Source organism: Microtus oregoni, unplaced genomic scaffold (genome assembly GCF_018167655.1).
Source record: "Microtus oregoni isolate MIOR12 unplaced genomic scaffold, Mior012 000015F_ref0000493, whole genome shotgun sequence".
Lineage (NCBI taxonomy): Eukaryota > Metazoa > Chordata > Mammalia > Rodentia > Cricetidae > Microtus > Microtus oregoni.
The window spans coordinates 15,519,573-15,540,291 of record NW_024543074.1 but is presented as its reverse complement, the minus strand read 5'-3'; the positions used below and the strand labels follow the sequence as shown (position 1 = coordinate 15,540,291).

At 47.2% G+C, this 20,719-nt stretch overlaps 1 protein-coding gene and 2 pseudogenes across 2 annotated transcripts; 1 reads left to right on the top strand and 2 right to left on the bottom strand.

Annotated features, from left to right (window-relative positions):
* Window positions 1-1,902: 1,902 nt before the first annotated feature.
* LOC121456635 (schlafen family member 12-like) lies at window positions 1,903-7,417 on the bottom strand. 2 transcript variants are annotated; one of them, XM_041664974.1, is made up of 2 exons: window positions 6,899-7,016; window positions 1,903-3,594 (listed from the first exon to the last, which is right to left on the bottom strand). In XM_041664974.1, the coding sequence occupies exon 2, from the start codon at window positions 3,552-3,554 to the stop codon at window positions 2,514-2,516; it is 1,041 nt and encodes a 346-aa protein (XP_041520908.1). In that variant the 5' UTR covers window positions 3,555-3,594; window positions 6,899-7,016; the 3' UTR covers window positions 1,903-2,513. The 2 variants fall into 2 exon arrangements, with proteins under 2 accessions (XP_041520908.1, XP_041520907.1); XM_041664973.1 differs by lacking the exon at window positions 6,899-7,016 and adding an exon at window positions 7,146-7,417 and having other exon boundaries at window positions 1,904-3,594.
* Window positions 7,418-15,296: 7,879 nt separating this feature from the next.
* On the top strand, window positions 15,297-19,782 carry LOC121456958 (annotated as a pseudogene).
* Window positions 18,165-19,200, bottom strand: LOC121456960 (annotated as a pseudogene).
* Window positions 19,783-20,719: the final 937 nt, after the last annotated feature.

Genomic DNA, 20,719 nt, shown 5'->3' with positions numbered 1-20,719 from the left:
GAAAGCCTACATAGTAATTTTAAGATTGCCTTGTTATTTCTTTCTTTGGAAAATATTAGATTTTATTATCGCAAAGCTAAGCCTCATGGCACACAACTGTAATCTCAACACTTGTAAAGTTGAGGCAAAATGATCTCGAGTTCCATCTCATCCTCTGTGACCTACTGATTTAAGACCAGCCTGGACCACACAAACAAAACACCATGGCTTTTTTTCTTCCACCACAATGAAGGCATAGCCTGAGTCATTCTAACTCAAACTTTGAAGATAAGTTTTGTTTTTCCCACCTCTTTTGTGCTGTGCTCCCAAAGCCTTGGGGCAGGTTGCTCTGAGCCTGCTCAGTGTCTGCAGGGTTTGCCTGAGCACTGGCCTCTGAGCTGTCACAGTGTCACTTATCCTCAGGACGTGAGCAGGTGTGCGTCTCTGCAGTGCCCACCGCCCACTGTAAGGGCACACAATGTCCTTATGAGGCTGACAGGAGCAGCCATCCGTGAAGACCAATATTTACAAGGCCGTGTCAGAGGCAAGGCACATCTGTTTCACAACAGGCATAGGTGCTTTGCCATTGGTCCCTGGGACTTCTGCAGCCATGGCCTTTGCCTTGACTTTCAGTATCAGACATAAGTTCCCTGCAGAGGTGTGTGTGCGTGTGTGTGTGTGTGTGTGTGTGTGTGTGTGTGTGTGTGTGTGTGTGGCGGGGGGTGATAGGACCTTAAATCCAATTGGAAAATGATTGAACCCATTCTACTCATGCTATTATCACACCATAGGGCACACGATCATTTCTATGGTAACTGGAAATACATAGGTGGCATCGATTTTTAATTCCATATATGATTTGACATTTAATGTTGATTCAGCTATTCTGAGTGATAGGGGGATTGACCCCATGAAGTGTTCTCACTAAGAAGACCCACAGATACAATAGGGATAAAATATGCCTTCCTTAGGCCAGTGGTGGCAGCTCACACCTTCAATCCCTGCACTCAAGTGGCAGAGGCAGGCAGATCTCTGAGTCTGAGGCCAGCCTGGACTATAAGTGAGTTCCAGGACAAACAGGACTACACAGAGAAACCCTGTCTTAACGAACAAACAAGAAACCTGCTCTTGCCAGTCTGTCCCACACCCCCACACATGTGGACTCACCAACCCTATATTACCACCTTCCTCACCCCCAACACTGAGAGCACAGCCAGTGGCTACAGGAAGAATTTCTCACAGACTTTACACTAAGCAGGTGTCTTAGTTAGGGTTGCTATTTCTGCACTGACACCATGACCATAAAGCAGGAGTTGGAGGGAACAGTTTATTTAGCTTACACTTCCACAGTGTCATCGGCCTTGAAGGAAGCCTGAACAAGAACTCAAACAGAGCTGGAACCTGGAGGCAGGAGCCTATGCAGAGGTTGGGCTGTCCCACATCAATCACTAGTTTAGAAAATGTCCTATACAGCTCTCCTGGGCAGTAGAGTCTAAAAGCTAGCCCTGCCCCTTACTAGCTGTGGCACTCAGGTGAGCTGGCCCTACCACTCACAGGGGCAATGTGAAGAGCAGATCCAGGTGGCACAGGTGCAGAATAGTGGGCAGATAGAACAACAAGGCCAAGACCCAGGGTTTTGAATTGGCTCACCCCAGCATCTAACCTATTCATGAACAGCTAGAACATGAGAAGGGGCTAGTCCTGTAGAAGCATAGCTGCAGGATATCCATGACATTGACAACAACAGTATATCTGAACGGGGTCCAGGGGAAGGTCCAGTACTGATAGGGTAGCAAAACCAGAATCCTGGACCAGACAAATAACTCATTGCAAAAATTTTTTTTTTCAAGTAAAGATGTTTGAGAAAAAGGGTACACTGTGTGATACACTGTGACACACCACACCTTCCATGGTGAGCTTGTTGTTTTAAATCTTTATTTAGTTTTTGCTTTTCTTCTGCAAGTGAGGTTGAAACACCAGATGGGGGTTATGGAGGGCAAAAAGAGGTGAGTGGAATTGGGGTGCAATTCTCAAAGAATCAACAAAAAGTTAAACAAAAGATGAAAGAATGAAAGAAAAGAAGAAAGGAAGGAAAGAAAGAAGGAAGGAAGGGAAGGAGTTAGAAAAAGAGGAAGGAAGAAAGGGAAGGAGGGAGGGAGGGAGGGAGGGAGGGAGGAAGAGAGGGAGGGAGGGAGAGAGGAAACAAGGGAGGGAAGGAGGGAGGGAGGGAGAAAAATGTCTGCACTGCAGGCTTGGCTGAAGCCTGATCTTATGAAGAAGGCATTTCCTTTGGTCTACTGAACTCCATCCACAGCTAGCAGGGAATAGTTGGTTGGCAGCAGAACTCTGCTGAGAAATCCTCTCCAGTTTCATAGCTTCAGGGATTTGCAGGCTTGGCCCTCTTGTAGCCATGAAGTCCTTCAGCTGTGACAGGCCTAAAGGATATCATTGTCACAGGCTCTAGGTGTTCCTTGAGAGCCTCAGCTAACACATAACCAGTGGGCATGCGTGAAGTCACCAGTGGTGCCAGAGGCTTACTTGCCATCCATCAGGCTCTTGACCCATTGCTCAGTGGTAAACTTCTTCACACAGCTGTCTTCCACGTGCCAGGACTCGGGCTCTGCAGCGAACACAGCACAGCAGAATCTCTCCACTCTGAGCGCACACACATATGAGCACATGGCTCCCTGTCTGAGGACTGGGATGAATTTGCATGTGTACTTTACCTTCTCCTGCTCCTCACAGAAGTGAGTGACAGGCAGCTGTCGAATGCACTTCTCTATTTCACTCTCTAGATGCACAAGATCGCTCTTCTCTGCTTCAAAACCAATTATTTGCTGTTTTTTTCCATCCAAACCAATGAACAAATATCCCCCGTCAGTGTTTGCAAACGCAGATACAGTTCGAGGGATGAGTTCTTTGATGCATTTTCGCAGCTGTTTCACAGAAAGCAATGTAACTTCAACATGGGTGGATCTGGTGAAGGGGAAGTCTTCCTGGTGCTGAAATTGTTTCTTATTAAAAACCGCAGCAGCCAGGTCCTCCAGGTCGCTCTCTTCTTCTACTCCAGGGCAGGCTCTGCTTGCAGGCAGCTCTGGTCTGACACAGGATCTCCCTCCCACTTCCTCCAGGTCTTGGAGGAACTCGAGAGCAGCAGCGGCATTCATTTCACTTGAAGATGAAAAGCTTCTAAAATACAAATTGGTTCTCAGGGTGCAGATCGGCAGACCAAAGACATCAAGACTCCATGGTTTCACAAAGATATTCAAGTAGCCTCCACGCGCCATGAAGTCCAGATGCCTTCCCATAAACGGTAGACATTTACAAAGAGAGGCTTCCAAATCCAGTCCCAATCCATCCCTGGGAAGGCTAAAATTTTCATTTTCAATTTTAGCCTTAATCACCCCACCTCCAGAGTTCAGGAGGGCACACACAGCTCGAGAGATGTTTTCATTCTCCCGTTTTCTGAGGGGTTGGTTCTTCAACTTCTTTCTATTCTTCTCCCCAAGTGTGATTGCTTCCACATTTAGAACCAGGTTAGCATAGTCTGTTTCCAGATCCTCGGTGATGGCCATGTCCCCAGCAGCGTTTTCATTTTCAACCTGAATTTCCTTCCTGTAAAACAAACAGAGCCTTTAGAATGAGACCTAACAGGAGAAAGCAAATTCTATACTGTGAAGCCAACAGCACAATCCCTGGGTACGTATTTTCCAAGATCAGGTCACTTACAGGAGGAGAAATGGTTATTTTTCACAGCTTTTGCATTCATTGGCCAAGCTTATTTGCCTACTAAGGTTTCAGATGTGATGTTCCAAGTATAGTTAAGTCCTTTGAATTTTCAATTCTAGTTTAATTTTCACTATCTCTTTTCCAGTCATTAATACTGTCTTCAGTCTCTTCCAAGCAAGCCCTCAGTGGAATCTGTGTGGTTTTTGTCTTTTATGTAACAAAGGCTTTAGTTACACTTTTTTTAGACTTTTTTTTATGGCTGCTGGTATTTTGACTGCATGCTTGTCTTATGTGCCATGTGCATGGAGACCAGAATAGAGTATCAGATCATTAGGAACTGGAGTTACAGGTGGTTGTAAGCCCAATGTCGGTGCTGGGTATTGAATTCTGGTGTTCTGGAAGAGCAGCCAGTGCTCCTAACCACACAGCCATCTCTGTAACCCGGCTTTCAAATCATTTATGATTAGTATCCATTCTGTCCATTTTGCAATTAGGCTATTTCTTTACCTTTGGCCAAGTGCATAATCTCCCTGGATATTAAACCTTTATCAGACTGTGTGTTACAAACCTTTTCTCCCTCTATGGATTGCCTGTTTGTTCATTGCTCCTTTTCCTGTGCAGTGACATTCCAGTTTGATGGAATCACAGGTCTACTTTGGGAATTTTTTTATTGTGCTTTAGGAAACATCTGCATTGATTTTCTCTCTGTTCCTGTGACAATTATCCGGACAAAAAAGCAACTTTGGGATAGAACAGGTTCACTTGCAAATAATTCCACATCACCACCCACCACTGAGGGAAGCAGAGCAGGAACTTGAAGGAGACCTGCTTGCTGTTCCACACAACATTACCTTGACCAAAGAACCCACTTCACAGTCTAGGAAATATACCAGGAACCATGGGGGATGGAGTTGGCTGGCTAGCTTTCTTATGCTGTTGTAGTCTCCCTGGCTAGGGAATGGGGCTGCCCAAAGTGGTCTGGACCCTCCTACATCAATTATCAACACAATCTTACACACATGCCCACAGCCAATCAGATAGTGGCGATCCCTTGATTAATAAACTCTTCCCAGATAATTCTAGGTTCTGTCCAGTTGACAGTAGAGCCAATCAAGGCAACATCCAAATGACCTTTGCCAAAACCAATGTCATAGAACTTTTCTTCTGTGTCTTCTTCTAGTAGTTTTCCTATTTCTTACCTTTCTTTTCTGATCTTACATTGGTATGTTTAATTCATTTTGTATTCGGCTTGTGTAACATGGTGTGAGAAAAGTTCTAATCTCATTCGCTACAACTCGTCATCACCTCAAGTCTCTGAACGACTTTGTCTACACTCTAGGGTCTTGCCTCTCTCAGAAGGCAATTCTGCCCATTAACTTCCTGCTTTTGCATTAGCCATAATTTCCTGTTTTTCACAAACCTTGTGAGCTTTGACTGAAAATGGGTCAGTTAGGAAAGCAGCTAGGGCTGCTAATCTTCCAGGGCACCTCCATACGTGTCTACTGATTAGCTGTGCAGGCCCTCATCCTCTGTCTCAGTATGAAGTCACATTAAGGTCTCCGTGGCTGGGCAGGTGACTCTGTAGGTAAAGTGCTTGTTTTACAAGCTTGAGGACCTGAGTTTGGATTGCCAGCACCCACATGGAAAGCTGAGAGAGACTGCATGTGCCTAGAATCCCAGTGTTGGCAGACAAAGAGGGGACCCCTGGGTCTAATTAACCAGGTAGTTCCTTCTCAAATTATAACACTGACTCCGGAGGAAATTCTCTCAGAAGGGAACTTGGGGTTCAGGGTGTCTAGTCAGCTACCTTTGGAAGCAAAGAGAATGACATTCAGATACCTTACTCTGTCACAATTGCAGGTTGGTAATAAAATCACAGAAAGATGGGACAGGTGTGACTTAGCTGGCCAAATGTGAGCACATTTTCCCTAACACCTTGTAAAAGTTCTTCATCTCCACCCAAAAGGCTGCAAGGAGCCTAGCATGGTGCTGACCCTGTGAGGTTGATGTGGGCACTGCGAGCTTGAGACATGGAAAAAATGAACAGTGAATCACAGGCCAGCCTGGGCTACACACCCAGACCCCGTGGGCCTCCTTCCCCTCTAAAATACTAAAGCAAAACAACAACCATCATAAACAGGAACTAAAGCAGCCTGTACTGCTGAGAAGGGAACAATTTCATTTCTGAGAAGGGAACAGTTTCGTTTTCTGAAAAGGGAGAAGTTTCGTTTCTGCTCAGTCAGTAGTTGGGACTCCACCCTGTTCTTTGCACTGCTGAGCAGTCAGTTCCTCATTCCTTCCCAGCCTCTCCTGTTCAGCTTCTCCTTTTCAGGCCCAGTCCTAAGCCAGCACCCATGATTCATTCTCCATATGGAAAGGAGACAGAGTCTCATCTCACTCCCAAATCCCAAAGCACAATACTCATGTCCCCAGGAGTTTTGAACCTCAAGGGGGATACAATACAATCATATTTAAAGGTGCTGTGGGCTAGCCTGGGACACAGACCATCTCATTCCTAAACCTGTGACTATGGTAAATTTTCAATGGTTCAAAATTCACTTTTTTTCTACATGTATCTGGGACTCAATCCTTCAGAAAGAAACAGGACAGATGAACCACAAATCCAGGCATGTAAATTCATTAACCTCCCACGAGCTTTAGCTGTGGTTTACAAATCAGATTCTCCAACCCTAAATCCACTCCCAAATTGTGTTGTGCCCTGGAGGAAATTCCCTGAGACTTTGACATGGGATTTAAGGCGTCTTTGTTAACTGTCTCCAGCGGGGAAGAACATGGCATTCCGATGTCAGCACTGCAGACTGGCAGGAAAACCCCCTAGGACAGGAGCAGGAGCTGCCTCTGGAGAACAGTGAGACCTGGAGCCCTCTTTGGGCTCCTCTAAGGTGCTCTGCTTTGGTTTAGGAGAGCAGTGTCAGCTTCTCTGGACTCTAGTGTACTTCTTTCTTCATCTAGACTGCAGTTCCTGCCTGCCTGCTGGACATAGTTACCCAACTTCCCACTGGGTCAGATCTCCAAGAGAACAGGGAAGGCTGCAGAGGCACTGGAGACCAGCAGGAGCCTGATCCACCCACACCCTCTGCTGCCTGCCTCACTAGTTCTGGCTCAGACAAGGCAGAGCCTGAGCTTAAACCCTCCCTCCACCCTAAGCAGACAAAGGCATTTGACTCACCCACAGCTCGCCCAAGTCCTCCACAGCCTGTACTTAGTCAAAATGAGCTACGAAGACTCCAAAAGCCAATGGTCCAAGTAGGAACAGAAACAAACAAGGGTCCCCTGATAGAAAATAATTGTATTGATGACCCCCTATATGATCCCAGAGCCACTAGACTGTACCGGGACTGGAAGGGAGAAACCGAAAGGGCAAAACCCCTTTAGGGTTTGGGGCTTGAGCAGGCTCTAACGAAGTGATCACTTACCCCTGAGTTCTGCGGTTGCCTAGCTGACTTGTTTGAAGTCTGGGGCTCATATCTTCTCCCAGTCAGCCCCCTGGTGTTTTGAGGCAGTCTACAGTCACCTGAGGAAGACCCTCCCCACTGCGAGGTCTTCCAGGGTGGGCTATGTCACTTGTCCAGTCCTAGCTACAGCTCCGGTTGTGTCCCCTCCTCCAAGCCTAACCTAGTCCTTTGTTCTTTGCTCCCCTGATCTTTGCGGAGCTTGCTGCCTCCTCAGCACTGGTGACTGGTGTCTGATTGGAAACTTACAACTGCGAGTACTTATCCGCTGTAGTTCCACCCTCTTCGTCTGGGGCGACGCTGGCTAAAAGCCAGCTGGCAGGCGCCCAAGACGTTTTTTCTATTGGTCAGAACGTAACAGGCGGAGTAAACCGACTATTTTGTAATCAACTGCACCTGGATTCCCCAGATCATCAGGGCTGTCCCTTTGTTCAAAAGGGCAAGTGTCCCTGTTAATACCCCTGAAGCCACTTCAGCCCAGGGCTTAAGACTTTCAATACACTGCTCCACCAGAAATGCAAATGGGTGAGACCCCTCTTCTTTCCCTGGGGATCCTAGAGCCCTCTGGGGAGATGAGTTTTTTGGGATTCCCAGGACTACCCTAAAGTGATCACCCCTCCTGCCACTTTGGTATAATAAAACTTCCGAAAGTTGTTGCATGGAAAACTGGCCCAAGGAAATTGATTCTGATTTTGAGCGCATATGAACTGTGCAGAATATTCGGGATCCTGGACATTTTCATAACGTGCATTGCCCATGCTCTGTCCACTGTCATCCTCTCTCACCTGCTTTTCCCTAAGAAACAGCAATCTTAGAAAGACGGTGGCCCTGGAAATGTTTAGTTCATGGGGGGGCGCGCGGGGGACTGGGTCTCTGCTTGAATTGCTTTGTCTGGGGAGCGCCGCCCAAACCCCATTCCTGACTCTACTGCCAGTTAGAAGCTGTGCAGTCCAGAATCCCACTGTCCCTCCACCCTAGTGGTCCAGAACCAGGGACCATCCATGTGGACTGAGCTTCATCTCCTGTCATCACCAGGCCAGATCTGAGGAAACCGCTTCACAGACTTAAGAATCTTTTCTTTAATCTTTAATTTAAGAAATAACAGGATGCTGGGGGTTTCCCAGGCTGGCAGGAAGCAATGAAGAAGAAACCATATAGAAAGTGTGAGGAAGGAGTGGGCAGAGACGGAAACCCCCTCTGTGCTGGGGGTGTCAGGAGGTGGGGGAGGAAGTAGCTAAGGAGAACTAGTCAGTGAATTCAGTCCAGTGAGCCACCCTCCTCCTCCACACCAAGTCAGAGCCCCTAGAGCACACATCCACTCTCCCGCTTCCTAGGGAAGTCCTACAGCATGAGGGTGGGGCAAGTCAAAGATCAGGTGCTTTAGGGGGGCACTGAGAGGAAGGGAAGAGGGGGTAAAAACTGGCAGCCCAGGCAGAAGCAGCATCTAGAGGAGGCAGCTGGTAAAAGGGATGCCAGTGCCTGTGGTCCCTGCGCCTGCAGACTCTCCAATGAAGCCTTCTCCTTCTCTCCCTTCCTCTACTCTCTCCTCCTTCCTTCTAGCTTCTTCTCCAGGAGCCCAGGTTCAGTTCCAAAGTCAGCAAAAAGAAATTCAACTCCAAAGTTCAGGGCGTGAAAGACTTCAGATTAGGACGGCAGCAAACTGAAGAATACAGAATGTCCTGATGAAGACCATGTCTGGGTTCGTGGTCCTACCATAGCCAGGGTCTGTGTTAATGTCACAGGCCCATGATGCCACCAAAGGCCACACAGCTGTCCAGAGTCTAGGGTGAGAGAGCTAGCCCTGCCCCTCACCAGCTACAGCACACAGGAGACTGGGCCCTGCAGCCTGTCTGGATGGCACACTAGAGCCAACCCTGTTGTGGGGGCGGGATCCAGGCTAGTTGGCACTGAGGGCATGAGAGTAGGAGAGCTGACTCTGCCCCCACCTCATATGTCCCTATAGCAACCAGGATACTGAAGCCTGCTTCTCTCCTGGGAGAAACAGTAGGGCTGTTGCTGATGGTGTGAGTGTGGGTGACCCAGGTCCGAGGTCCTGGGAAAAGGTGAGCTGGCTCCACCCCTGCTGCAGGCTGAGTGAGCCTGCCAAGACACTAGAGACCATACTGGAAAGCTGACAGGCTGGCCCACCCAGCTACCACCCAGGCCCATATCCAGGGATATGAGTTGACCCAGCCCAACATCTGTTGGGCCTGGGATCACACAATGGTGGCGGGACCAATCTCCAAATTCCATTAAACCACATGCAAGCTTCATCCCAGAAACAGAAAAAAAAAAAATCACCATGGGACATAGAAAGCTTGTCAGCTATAGCTGTGACTACAGCCAGAGATCAGGCTTCTGGAACTGTGGCAATGGGGGCTGGTTTTGGCCTCCTCTTAAGGTAAAATCAAGCACCAGGTGTGGATCAAAGAACTTTTACAGCCTTGAGGTCAGGCTTAAAGTCACATTACCTATTAAGTTTTACAACTTTTGGTTAAAGGACATTAGAATGTTAGCTTGGGATGGTTGCGAAAGCCTATGGCTGTCACAGCTGCTTTTCACTGTCCCTGAAAGAATGCAAGGCAGAGAGTAGAGTCGCATAGGGGAGTGTTAAAAATTAAGGGAACACAGCAGAGGGTCCCATAGAGGCATGAGGTAGAAGCTAAACTTTGTCCTCAGTACCTGCCTAGCTGGGAAGCTGGGAGGCAGGAGACAATTGTTAAAGTTTACCTCTGTGCACAGTGGCTGCCAGGATGTCTGCCCTTAAAAGAGGAAGTGTTTGCTAAAGGTTAACAGTGGCTGCCATCTTTATTGTTTTTATTATATAGGAATTATTTTATTATAGGAAATTATTTTATTATATAGGAATTATATTATTATAGGAAAACCTTCTAAAATGTGTTTGGGCTTCCAACTTTATATGTCTATATTCCTGGACCCTTTGTTTCTATATTCTATTACTGGACTCTTCACATCCCCCTCATCTAGGAAGTGTTGGAGCATGTGAAGGAATGAGCCTACAGATCAACACAGCAGTATCTCCATGACACAGGGTAGTAACAGGATATCCAAGAGGAGGCCCAGTGAGAGTCCTTTACCATTGGGGTAGCACAAGCCAGAGGCCCTGAGCCAGATTCATGGTAATGAACTCTTAAATGTAAAGACGAATGGAGTAATGGGTAAACTGTGGGACCCAACGGGCCACACTACAGCTTCCATTACAAGAGTCTCAGTCTCTCTCTCTCTCTCTCTCTCTCTCTCTCTCTCTCTCTCTCTCTCTCTCGTTGGTTATTTTGTGTTAAGTTGGAGCATAACCCCAACCCCTGGCATCCATCCCAGCCCCCTGGCCTGGACTCCAAATGCCAGCATTCCAGGTCCTGACTTCTCCCCGGGGGAGGGTCAGGACCACTCCCACAGGGTATTTAAGCTCCCAGCGGTCCCAGTCTTGCATGTGCTTCTCACTTTTCTGTCACCTCTGCCTTGCTCTTGGCCATCCGAGAGCGCTGCACTTAATAAAACATGGGCGTTTTAAGTTGGTTTAATCTGTTTTAATTGGATTTTTGTGTGCGGGCGGAGCACAAAAATCTTAGGATTTTTTTTCGTAACAGTTCGGTTTATGTTTTACATTTGGTTTGGTTTGGGCGGAAGTTGCAACAGCAGAGGGAGGATGCAATAGAATGAAGAGATAAGTGGGATCAGACTGCGTGACGAGAAATCCACGAAGACTCAATAAAAGAAAAAAAAGATTGCTGTCTTTAAGGTATCAGCGCAGACACAGAAAGTGTCGCAGCTGCTTTGCTAAAAGGAATCTGTGCACTGAAGAAAACATTTCCTCCCTTTCTCTTCTGCCTTCCGCCTTCCCCCTTCTCCTCCCTCCCCCTCTCTGCCGGCACCTGGGGACCTTGACCCAGTGTGTAAGAAGTGAGGGGGCAGGGCAGAGACAGCTAAAGCAGAGGTGAGGGGCAGAGGAGAGCAGAGACAGCTATAGCAGAGGTCCAGAGAGAAGAGACTGAGGGAGCAGTAGGAGAGCAGAGGCTGGAAAGGGAGGGAGGGAGGGAGGGAGGGGCCGGGGAGGGGCCCTCAGGACCCGGATGTAGGTCTCTCTCCACCACCAACTTCAGGAAGAGAGTCATATCACAGAGCTTTGAGTTCTGCCTTATTTGCCTTACTCCTGGATTCACTGAAGCGATGCCCCATACATCCTGCTGTCTTCTAGTGTTTTCCATCACTGCTGTGCTCCTGAGCTGCTCAGTCCTCAGTAGGAGATGGTGCCTGAGGCGTTGAACCTTGCTTGATCCAGCAAACCCAAACTTGTGTCCGGGTGCACAGGTCCACAGGTGCACCTGCTGACTCATTTCCCAAAGCTGCACATTTTCAGCTTTTTAAGTTTTTAAAAAACATTTAAGGCTAGGTTTACATCTCCTGGATTGCTAATCATTTCTTGGAGTTTCCACAATTATGTTGCAAATACATGTAGATTTACCCAAAGCAAACTGATCTCTTGATGAGTTTTTCCAGTGAACATAATGTAACACTATACATTATCACTTTCTACTGTCTACAATAAAGTTCAATATGGAAAGAGGGTGGTGGGTTAGCACTTTACTTCACGAAGGCCTTAAAAGCCATAGGCAAGGAAGAGGACTCAGCCACAGAACAACAAAACACAGGAAGGGAGGAAGGGAGGGAATGGAAGGACAGAAGGAAAGAAAAAAGGGAAAGAGGAAAATAAAGAATTAAAGCAGGTTTCCACTATGCTGAATATCTTGGCTAACCTCATTGGAGAGAAGTCTACAGTTAAACAAGTCTTTTTATATGAATTTTGCTTCTTTTAACTTTAAAGTTTGATTTTAAATGTAGCCTGGCTTTGGAGGAATGGAGAACCACTCAAGTGATATAGCAAGAACTCACGTGAGCATTTTGTCAGACTACTAAACCGCATGGTGGCCTCCTTTTCTTACCCAACAGCCTGCAGGAAGGGTTACTAAGTACAGGAGGGGATGCAGGAAGGATGTGGTGAAGATCACACACATCCCAGGATCAGGACATAGCACAGCTCTCATGGTTATTTTCTGTTTTCCTTCCTCTTGCTTGCACGGACGCCTGGTATGTTTTTCTTCTCCCACTGGTCAGTTCCTTCCACCTAAAGAGGTCCCCTTCTGATATCAGTTTGAAGAGTTTCTCTTTGCAGTTTAGAGCAAGATCATTTGTACTGATTGAACTCAGTTAGTAATCCCCAGTGAACTCAAACAAGAATTTGTGACCTCTTGTCTTCTCCCCACTCAGAAGATGCCACGTAGCAAGGACGTGAGCTCCTCACAATAACCTGTGTGTGATCTTCAGCGCTCTGACACGGTGGCAAGTCTCTGAGATTGTAAATGTTGGGTCCACACAGGTGCGCAAAGATGGAGAAAGACCACCAAAGTCTAATAATCCAGAAGCAAACTTGATTCCAGGAAAAAAAATTAAAATTAAAATAAAAACCTCCATGGGGCACAAAAAGTTTATCAGCCAGCTGAGACCATGCCAGAGATGGATTTTGTAAGGCTGTGCCAAAGGCTGTTCTGAATCTACCTTTTTATAGTAGGGGCATCAAGCACTAGGTCTGAACAAAGGAATTTTTACAATCTCAAGGTAAAACTCAGATACAGATTGCCTTACTTTACAGTCTTCACTTTTCAGTTAAACTAGTGTTTGTACTTAGTCTATTGTCTTCCTTGGTACTTCCAGGTAGTGTTTACTGAAGCCCTGTGCTCTCCCCCTTTGATGCTGCCAGTTTCACATAGCAGGGATAATGTGCAATGCAGAGGTCATGTGTATCTGTCAGGAGCCATTTTCCCAAAGAGTATAGCAGGGACCATTGTCCTGGGGATGTTTGTGGAGAGCCCCACACCCCAACTGTATTGAGAACTGTTTGTTGGGAGAGCCCACCCCACACCCAACTATCTTGAGAACTATCTGTTAGCAGAACCTGCCCCACATTCCAACTATCTAGAGAACTGTTTGTGGTTGGAATCACAAAAGGAACGATTCTGCTTGCATAGAGAACTAGGTGTGTCGACTCATGATCTCCTGACTGATGATGACTCATGACCTCGTGACCAATGACTCGTGACCTTGTGACCGACTCGTGACCTCGTGACCTACTCGTGACCAAGTGTCCACTAGTGACCATTGCGGCCCCAGCAAGATCCCATGCCCCTGTCCCCTGCCCCCATCCCAAGCCAAATTCATCATCCAAGGACTATATAAGCTGCTGCCATTATGCTAATAAACGGAGGCTTTGACAACAGATCTTGCTTGGCCTCATTCCTCTTTTCAGCCCATGTCTTTTCAGATAGTGCCTCTTTAGGACCCTGGAATAACTGACCTGCCAGGCGGGTTACAACCCTAGACTAACTGACCTGCTGGGCAGTTACATGTATCTATCTCCTAAAAGTTAACTCAGCTCATATCCCTTGTTAATCAAAGATGGATGGGGGTTTGGGGGTGGGGGTGTTAGGCTCTCAGTTTGCAGAGAGATGCTTCGGCCTTGTATATAGAGCTATGGGATGTAAAGCACAGTAATCCACTGTTAACAGTTAATCCTTAAGCTGCTTAGAGAGCTGCTGACAGTCTGCTCTCAATCTCCTAGGCTTTATATTTCTTATTTATACATTCTTATTTCTGGAATCTCAACTGCTTTTGTCTCCTACCTGGGGCACAAACCCCTCTCCCCCGGGCCAGTTCACCCTGAGCACCTCTACTTGTATTGCAGGTGAGGGGCCTTCTGGGATTCTGTTTCTCTGCCAGTTAAAGAACTAAAGGCAGGAAAACTATGGAGCACAGCAGGGAGGGTGGTGGGGTGAGATCTCAGACACAGCAGACCTCAGCAACAGAGTCAGCCTGTCGAAGGCTTTTATTAGGGGAGAGGAATCACAATACAGAGCAAGACAGACAGACAGGAAAGACCCTGAGCAGAGCAGAGGGGGCCTCAGGAAGCTGAGGTTCTGTCTCTCCTTGATGTCTGGGGGCTCTTAAGGTCTTCCACCCCCATTTTATGACTGTCCAGATTGAACGAAGACAGTGCAGCTGATAGATCCATAAGTCTGGGAAAAACACATTCTGGTCTGGCTTTGGTCTTGTTGGATTGGTCCATAGGTGGTGGTGGGGTCCTACTGTCAGGAGGAAAAGCCCATCAGACCTTTTTTGAAGCTGCCAGGCTTTTGTCTTAGGTCAGGAGGATGAGGAAGAAGTCACCATCTTGTAATTTCACAAACTTAATGATCTAGTCATGACCTCTCTACTTGTACCTTCTCCATGTGTAGGAAAAGCCCTTCCATCCTCTCTTCCCTCTTGAGCTCCTTTTTGGCCTCTGATCATTTCTTCCAGGGTCCTTGCCTGTGATGTTTGCTCTTTCATTTTTTTTTCTCCCCTTTTCCCATTTATCTCTTTCCCTTTAGCTGCCTTCCCTTTAGCCACACTGATTAGACAGTACACAGCCCTGTAGTCTGAGGGGGAAAGAGAGGTGGGTGCTGGTGTGTCAGGTTTTGCAATAGGAAAGCCTCAGGTGAGGCCAGGGCAGCACCAGCCAACCAGAGACTGAAGACACCAGGGTCTGCTTCCATTGTCTCCCCAGCTCAGCTTGCTTCACCAGCCTCCTGTCTCCTGATTGGAAGTGCTCTTCCAACAAACGCACGATCAATACATGAATATTCTATCAGTGTGCTTACTGCTATTTGTTTGCTTTCATTGTAAGTATAGAGCATTGCAGGCAACTCAAAAGTTAATTTTATCATTTGTGTTAGACTTAGGCATCTAACAACAATAATTAACCCCTGATTTCTTTTAGGAAAACAGATTTAAGAAGATTTTATACATTATGTACCAGTTATTTAGAGGTGTTCCTTATAATCAACTGAAAATGGATGTTTTTTGTTTGTTTGTTTGATAGATTGATTTTTTTTAAAGAAACAATATTGCAGGACTGGAGATATAAATTTAAAATCAAGTCAAATTTAGATTATACCCTTTTTTAACAGGTCCAGGAGCAGCCTGCTTCTCTGGCGGCCTGGGTAGGCAATAAGGCCATGGCGGTGTCACTCGAGGTCCTCAGTAGGATTATCCTGCTACCATATGTCTTGGTTTGCTGTTCTTGCTGGAAGGGCAGAAGATCTTTTAAAATGAGTTGATCAAGGAGCTGCAACAGCTCTCAGAAAGGAAAATACCAGCTGTTATGCCCAAATCCACGAAGTCCCCGCAAAAGCCAACAAGGAAACCGAGTACCATATGTAAAAGCAAAGAGCCTTTATTTTAATCAAGTTTGCAAGCTCAGTCTCTCTGCATGTCCAGTGTATTGGAATAAATAGAGCACCCTGAGCTCAATTAAAACAGTGTTTTATAGTAGTAAAGGTGGGGGTGAGGGGTTTCTGAGGTTTTAAGACACCTGACTGGCTGACATTTGTCTAGGGTGTCCTGGTAAAAGAACACTGGCAGGTGATCCATCTACATGCTTGGAATGCCAGGCATTTCCTTTGAATGATCTGTTCTTGGGTAAGAGACAGGTAACTCAGCTTGTGGTTCCTCTTGCAGCCAGGCATTGCTTCAGGGTAAACTACTGAGACTCGGGCCTCTTATAAAATTTATCGAGGGCCGACTACTCTGGCAGGTGATAATGGTTGGAAATAAAGAACTTCCTTTGGGTGACCTGTTCATACATAGCTTATCATGGCTGGCCCCCACACCAGTAACATCTTTTATAGCAAAAATACTGACTATCCGGAACTTTGCCAGCAAAACACAGATTCAACATACCAGACTGGACCTAAAGCTGACGATATTTCCCCAGCTGCTGAGAACATCCAGCATCAAAAAGCCACCGTCACAGCTGTCACAGCAAATGTGAAAGAAGGATCCAGGCCATCCGGAGAGGCCTCCCATCCCACTGAACATGCATCTGTCCCTAGGCCTTCATCACAGTTTGTTCGAAGGAAAATGTCAGAGCCTGATGAGGAGCTGCTGTTTGATTTTCTTAACAGTTCCCAGAAGGAGCCGACGGGGAGAGTGGAGATTAAGAAAGAGAAGGGCAAAGTGCCCGTCTTTCTAAGCTCTCAGTCCTCAAGCGTCGGTTCTGTGGACACAAGTGTAACCACCACCAAGGCCACTGAAGAGAATCCTGGGAGCCAAAGTCCTGAAGGGAACAGTTCTGATTCTGTGCCTGCAGGCCACCAGGGATCCTCGAAGGAAAGCAAGGAACACAGCCCGGCACCTACCGATGGGAACAGATTGCATGAATTGTCTCATCTCCACCTGGAGAATCAGTTGCTCAGGAATGAAGTCCAGCCTTTAAACCAGGAAATGGCCTCGCTATTTCATTGATCCAAAGAAACTCAAGAAGAATTAAATAAGATAAGGGCAAGAGTTGAAAAATGTAATGTTGACCATTCAAAAAGTGATCAAATATCTCGGGAACTAGGAGCCCAAGTTGATGACCTTACTGAAGCAGTGGCTGCAAAGGACTCCAGCTGGCTGTGCTCAAGGTGCTGCTGCAGAAGGCTGGCAGGTGCTGAGTTCCCGCAGGGTAGCACTGGAAACCTTGCAGAGTGAAAAGCCACCAATAATGGAGGATCACAATGAAGGCAGTAGCCTACAGAACCACGCTCTGCAAACTCTTCAGGAGAGGCTGCATGAAGCCGATGCCACTCTGAAGAAAGCAGGAGAGCTACAACCAGATGCAGAGTGAATTCACTGCATGCCTTAATAAAATGGAAGCAGAACGTCAGAATTTGGCAGAAGCCGTTACTCTGGCAGGAAGAAAGTCCTCTGAGGAGAAGAAGAAGGTTGATGAGCTCCAGCAGCAAGTCAGGCTACATAGGTCGGGCTTGGAGTCTTCTAGGCAGGAATTAGTTGACTACAAGCAGAAAGCTACGCAAATACTGCAGACTAAAGAAAAATTGATAACCAGTTTAAAGGAAGGCTCCAGTTTTGAAGGCCTGGATAGCAGTACTGCTGGCAGCATGGAGCTAGAACTTGGACGTGAGAAGGAGATGCAAAAGGAGGAGACCCAGCAAGTGAAGATCTACAAGACCAGATAGCTAGGCAGAAAGCCTCTAAACAAGAGTTGGAGACCGAGCTGGACCGGATGAAACAGGGATTCCATTAGGTGGAAGAAGATCTGCATAGAACAAAGAACACCATACAACGCAGAATTAAAGACCGAGAGGAAGAAATTCAAAAACTAAGGAACCAGCTTACCATTCATTTACAATGTAATAAAGGTTACAGGTAAAAAGCTACACTTGGAGCAGAAAAGGCCCTGTTACACAGATGTACAAATCTGTACAAAGCTCATACAATGGTTCCTACCTTGTCTCCTGTTAGCCTGGTCTAGCCTGGAGCTCTGAATAACCAGACAGCGCTACTGGGTGGTGGTGGGGGTATATGGGGGTAGGGGGAGCCTCCAAACCGACAGCTTGGCAATGTCCTCCTGATACGAACCTGGTCCTTGCAAAGTAGAGTCTTTTTCTGTTCAACGTGAGCCACCCTAACTGGTCATATTTTTAAGAAACTGCCTCGTGGCACACACAAAAGTTGATGCCACAAGAGGGCAGCACAAGATTCTATAGCTCTGGATTCCTCCTGAATGTGTGTGACTTCACATGAAAACAGCCTTAGGCAATGGAGGCAGAGAGAGAGAGAGAGAGAGAGAGAGAGAGAGAGAGAGAGAGAGAGAGAGAGGGAGGGAGGGAGGGAGGGAGGGAGGGAGGGAGAGAGAGAGAACGAACGAACCAGGGCAGTCTGCTTAGGGCCTGGGGAGCCTTTCTCCACACTTAGGGGTTCTAACTCAGGTCTCTAGCTGGTACTTTAGCCCCACCCCTAGTCTCAATATTAGGGGCCCAGGAGACTTTCTGAAAGACGATACTGCACACACAGAAAGTTTCCTCCCGAGTTCATTAGCCCCTTTGCCAGCCTCCACCCATCCCACTCACTCCATAGCCAAAAATATCAAATCAATAAGGAAGCTGTGGGCTTCTTGCCTGGCCAAGCCTCCTTTGCGTATTTCTTCTTCCTGGGTTCATTGACAGCTTCAGGGCTATAGACTGCAGGGTTTGGTGTGGGGTTTATGGTCATTGCCGACGGCACAACAGGAGTCAAGTCCATATCAGGGGCAAGGTTCGGGCATGGCATGGGCAAGCCACCGCTGAGTGCTGTCCCATGGATGCCATGCGGTTGGGAGCCTGTTTCACTATGTGTGGGGGGCAAGTCCCCCCCCCCCCCCAGTCCTCCACTGAAGGCAAAGTTCTGTATGCGCCTGCTTCCTGTCTCCTTCAGGAAGACAGAGCCAGAGCCCTCCATCCGTTTCTTCTTGACTGGAACCACTGCAGTCTGCACCATGTTCTGGAAGCCTCCGACAGAGGGATCCACATCTTCTGAGTTGATAATTTCATCGTCCTCACTGAAAGTCACCTGTGAGTTCTTCCTCTTCCTCTTTGGTCTCTGAATGTCCAGATTTCCCTCCTCAGTAGTGAGAGCTGAAATCCGTTTGCTGTGGGCAGTGTTGAACTCTGTCAGGTTATCAAGCTCAGTCTCCTTTTCTGGGAATTCCCGCAAGCCCTTGAGTTCATCATCCCCTCCACCCATCTTCTCGTCTCCCTTAACAGCTGATGGAAATGTCTGAGGCTTCTCTCGCAGAGTGTATGCCTTGTGGATGTGTCGAATGAGACTGCGGAATCAATGGGAATCTCTTGAGGCTTGTGAGGTTCCACCCGAATGTGACCCAAGAAAGTGCCACGAGTGCTATTGAGATCTACCAAGAAAATTCTCGTCATGTGCCCCGTGGACTCCAGAGTGAGACTGGTGATCGATGGTGAAGTCAGACAAATCAGGGTTTCTCCCAAATAAGTAATACTTCTCATCAATAATCAGTTTCTCAATTAGCTTGTCTCTTTTCACTACATCCAGATGCAAGCCAGGCGGGGGCTTGCCTGCCAAGTCGGGCCATCGGACAGAGGCCCGAGCCGGAGTTCGCTGCTGCCTCCATCTTGCATCTCCCTCTCCCGTTTGGCGGCCCGAAGCACGCCCGGAAACTGGGGGGCCGAGAGGGAAGGGCGGCCTCCCAGCAGCCTGTGCGCGCACGCAGACACGCACGCACAAAGCAAGAACCTTACCAACAAAACTTTAAGCAATAGCAGTCCGTCAGAGCTAGAAAGATGACTCCATCAGCTGACAGAGACACTCATCCAGAAGCCGACCATAGACGCCTCAGCACTGAAGAGAGCTCCTTAGCCTTCCAGCTAGAGCGCCTGGAGCTGCAGGTGCACTCTGCCTTCCCCGGGCCCAGCAGCGGATCCTCCATTAACGTGTCTGGAATTGTCAGTGGTGAAGGGACACGCCTACAAAATGATCCTGTTCTTTTTAATGACACAGAAACTAATCTGGCAGGAATGTATGGAAAGGTACGCAAAGGTACCAGTTTAGTATCCGCCTGGGAATTTTTCTCCGAAGATGCCCCATTGCACGAGAGTTTGTAATTACCTATATGGCTTTGCTTCACCTCTGGGTCATGATTGTCCTGTTGGCTTAATCACCGGAAATGCACCATGACCAACCTTATGGCAAGTGAACGGAGCCATTGGTTCCCAAGGGTGCCTGCCATTGTCCAGAGCTGGGATCTGCAGAAAGACCAACACCTAAGACTGCTCGGAATAGTGCACAAGATGGTTTCGCGGTTGAATGCTTTTAATTTTAAGTTATTACTCTGGTTTCTGACTCTCCCTTATTTCCATGAGAGTCTCTAAATGTAGGCAGTAATTTGACAAATTCGGCTCTGCTTTTTCTGAGTACAATTGCCCTAGATATGCAGAGAGAGAGAGAGAGAGAGAAACGGGAGAGAGACCTGGAGTGGTTGTTCTGTAGAGACCTTTCTATATTTTAGGTGACACTGATTATAGGTTGTAATCAGGGAAACTAATTGTATTTTAGAATAAAAATAAAAAAAGATTTCTTTTAATAAAAAATCCTTAATAACACAAAAAATTGTTTACTTATTTTAATACTATGTGTATGAGTGTTTGCTGCATGAATGCAGATGACCACACCCAGGCCTCAGGCTCTCTCAGACAGAGAGTGCAATGGAACCCCTGGAACTGGAGTTACTGATGGTTGGTTGTGAGCTACCATGTGGGTGCTGGGACTAGAACTCAGTTTCTCTGAAAGAGAAGCCAGTGCTTTTAACTGCTAAGACATCACTTCAGACATTGGACCCTTTAAAAATTAACAGTGCATAAATGTATTTGTGTGTAGATGTGGGGTGGGTGACCATGCACCACAGCCCATGTGGGGATCAGACAACAGCTTACAGGAGTCAGTCTTCTCTTTCCAGCACTGATCCCTGGGATTGGAGCTCAGGTCCTCAGGCGACATAGCAGAAACCTTCGCCCACTGGGCCATCTCACCGTCCCCCACACTTCATTCATTTGTTGATGGTTTTCTAATTTGCCTGACATCCTGACCCTTCAGTCAAGCATGTCAGCACTGCTACTCCACTGCCCTTTCCCAGT

Excerpts from the sequence above, each read along its gene's own strand:
- LOC121456635 (XM_041664973.1), bottom strand. The coding sequence starts at position 7,195 with ATGAGCCCCAGACTTCAAACAAGTCAGCTAGGCAACCGCAGAACTCAG. Across the intron at positions 3,595-7,145 it reads GGCAACCGCAGAACTCAGGG|GAAGGAAATTCAGGTTGAAA; the intron begins GTAAGTGATCAC and ends TTTGTTTTACAG.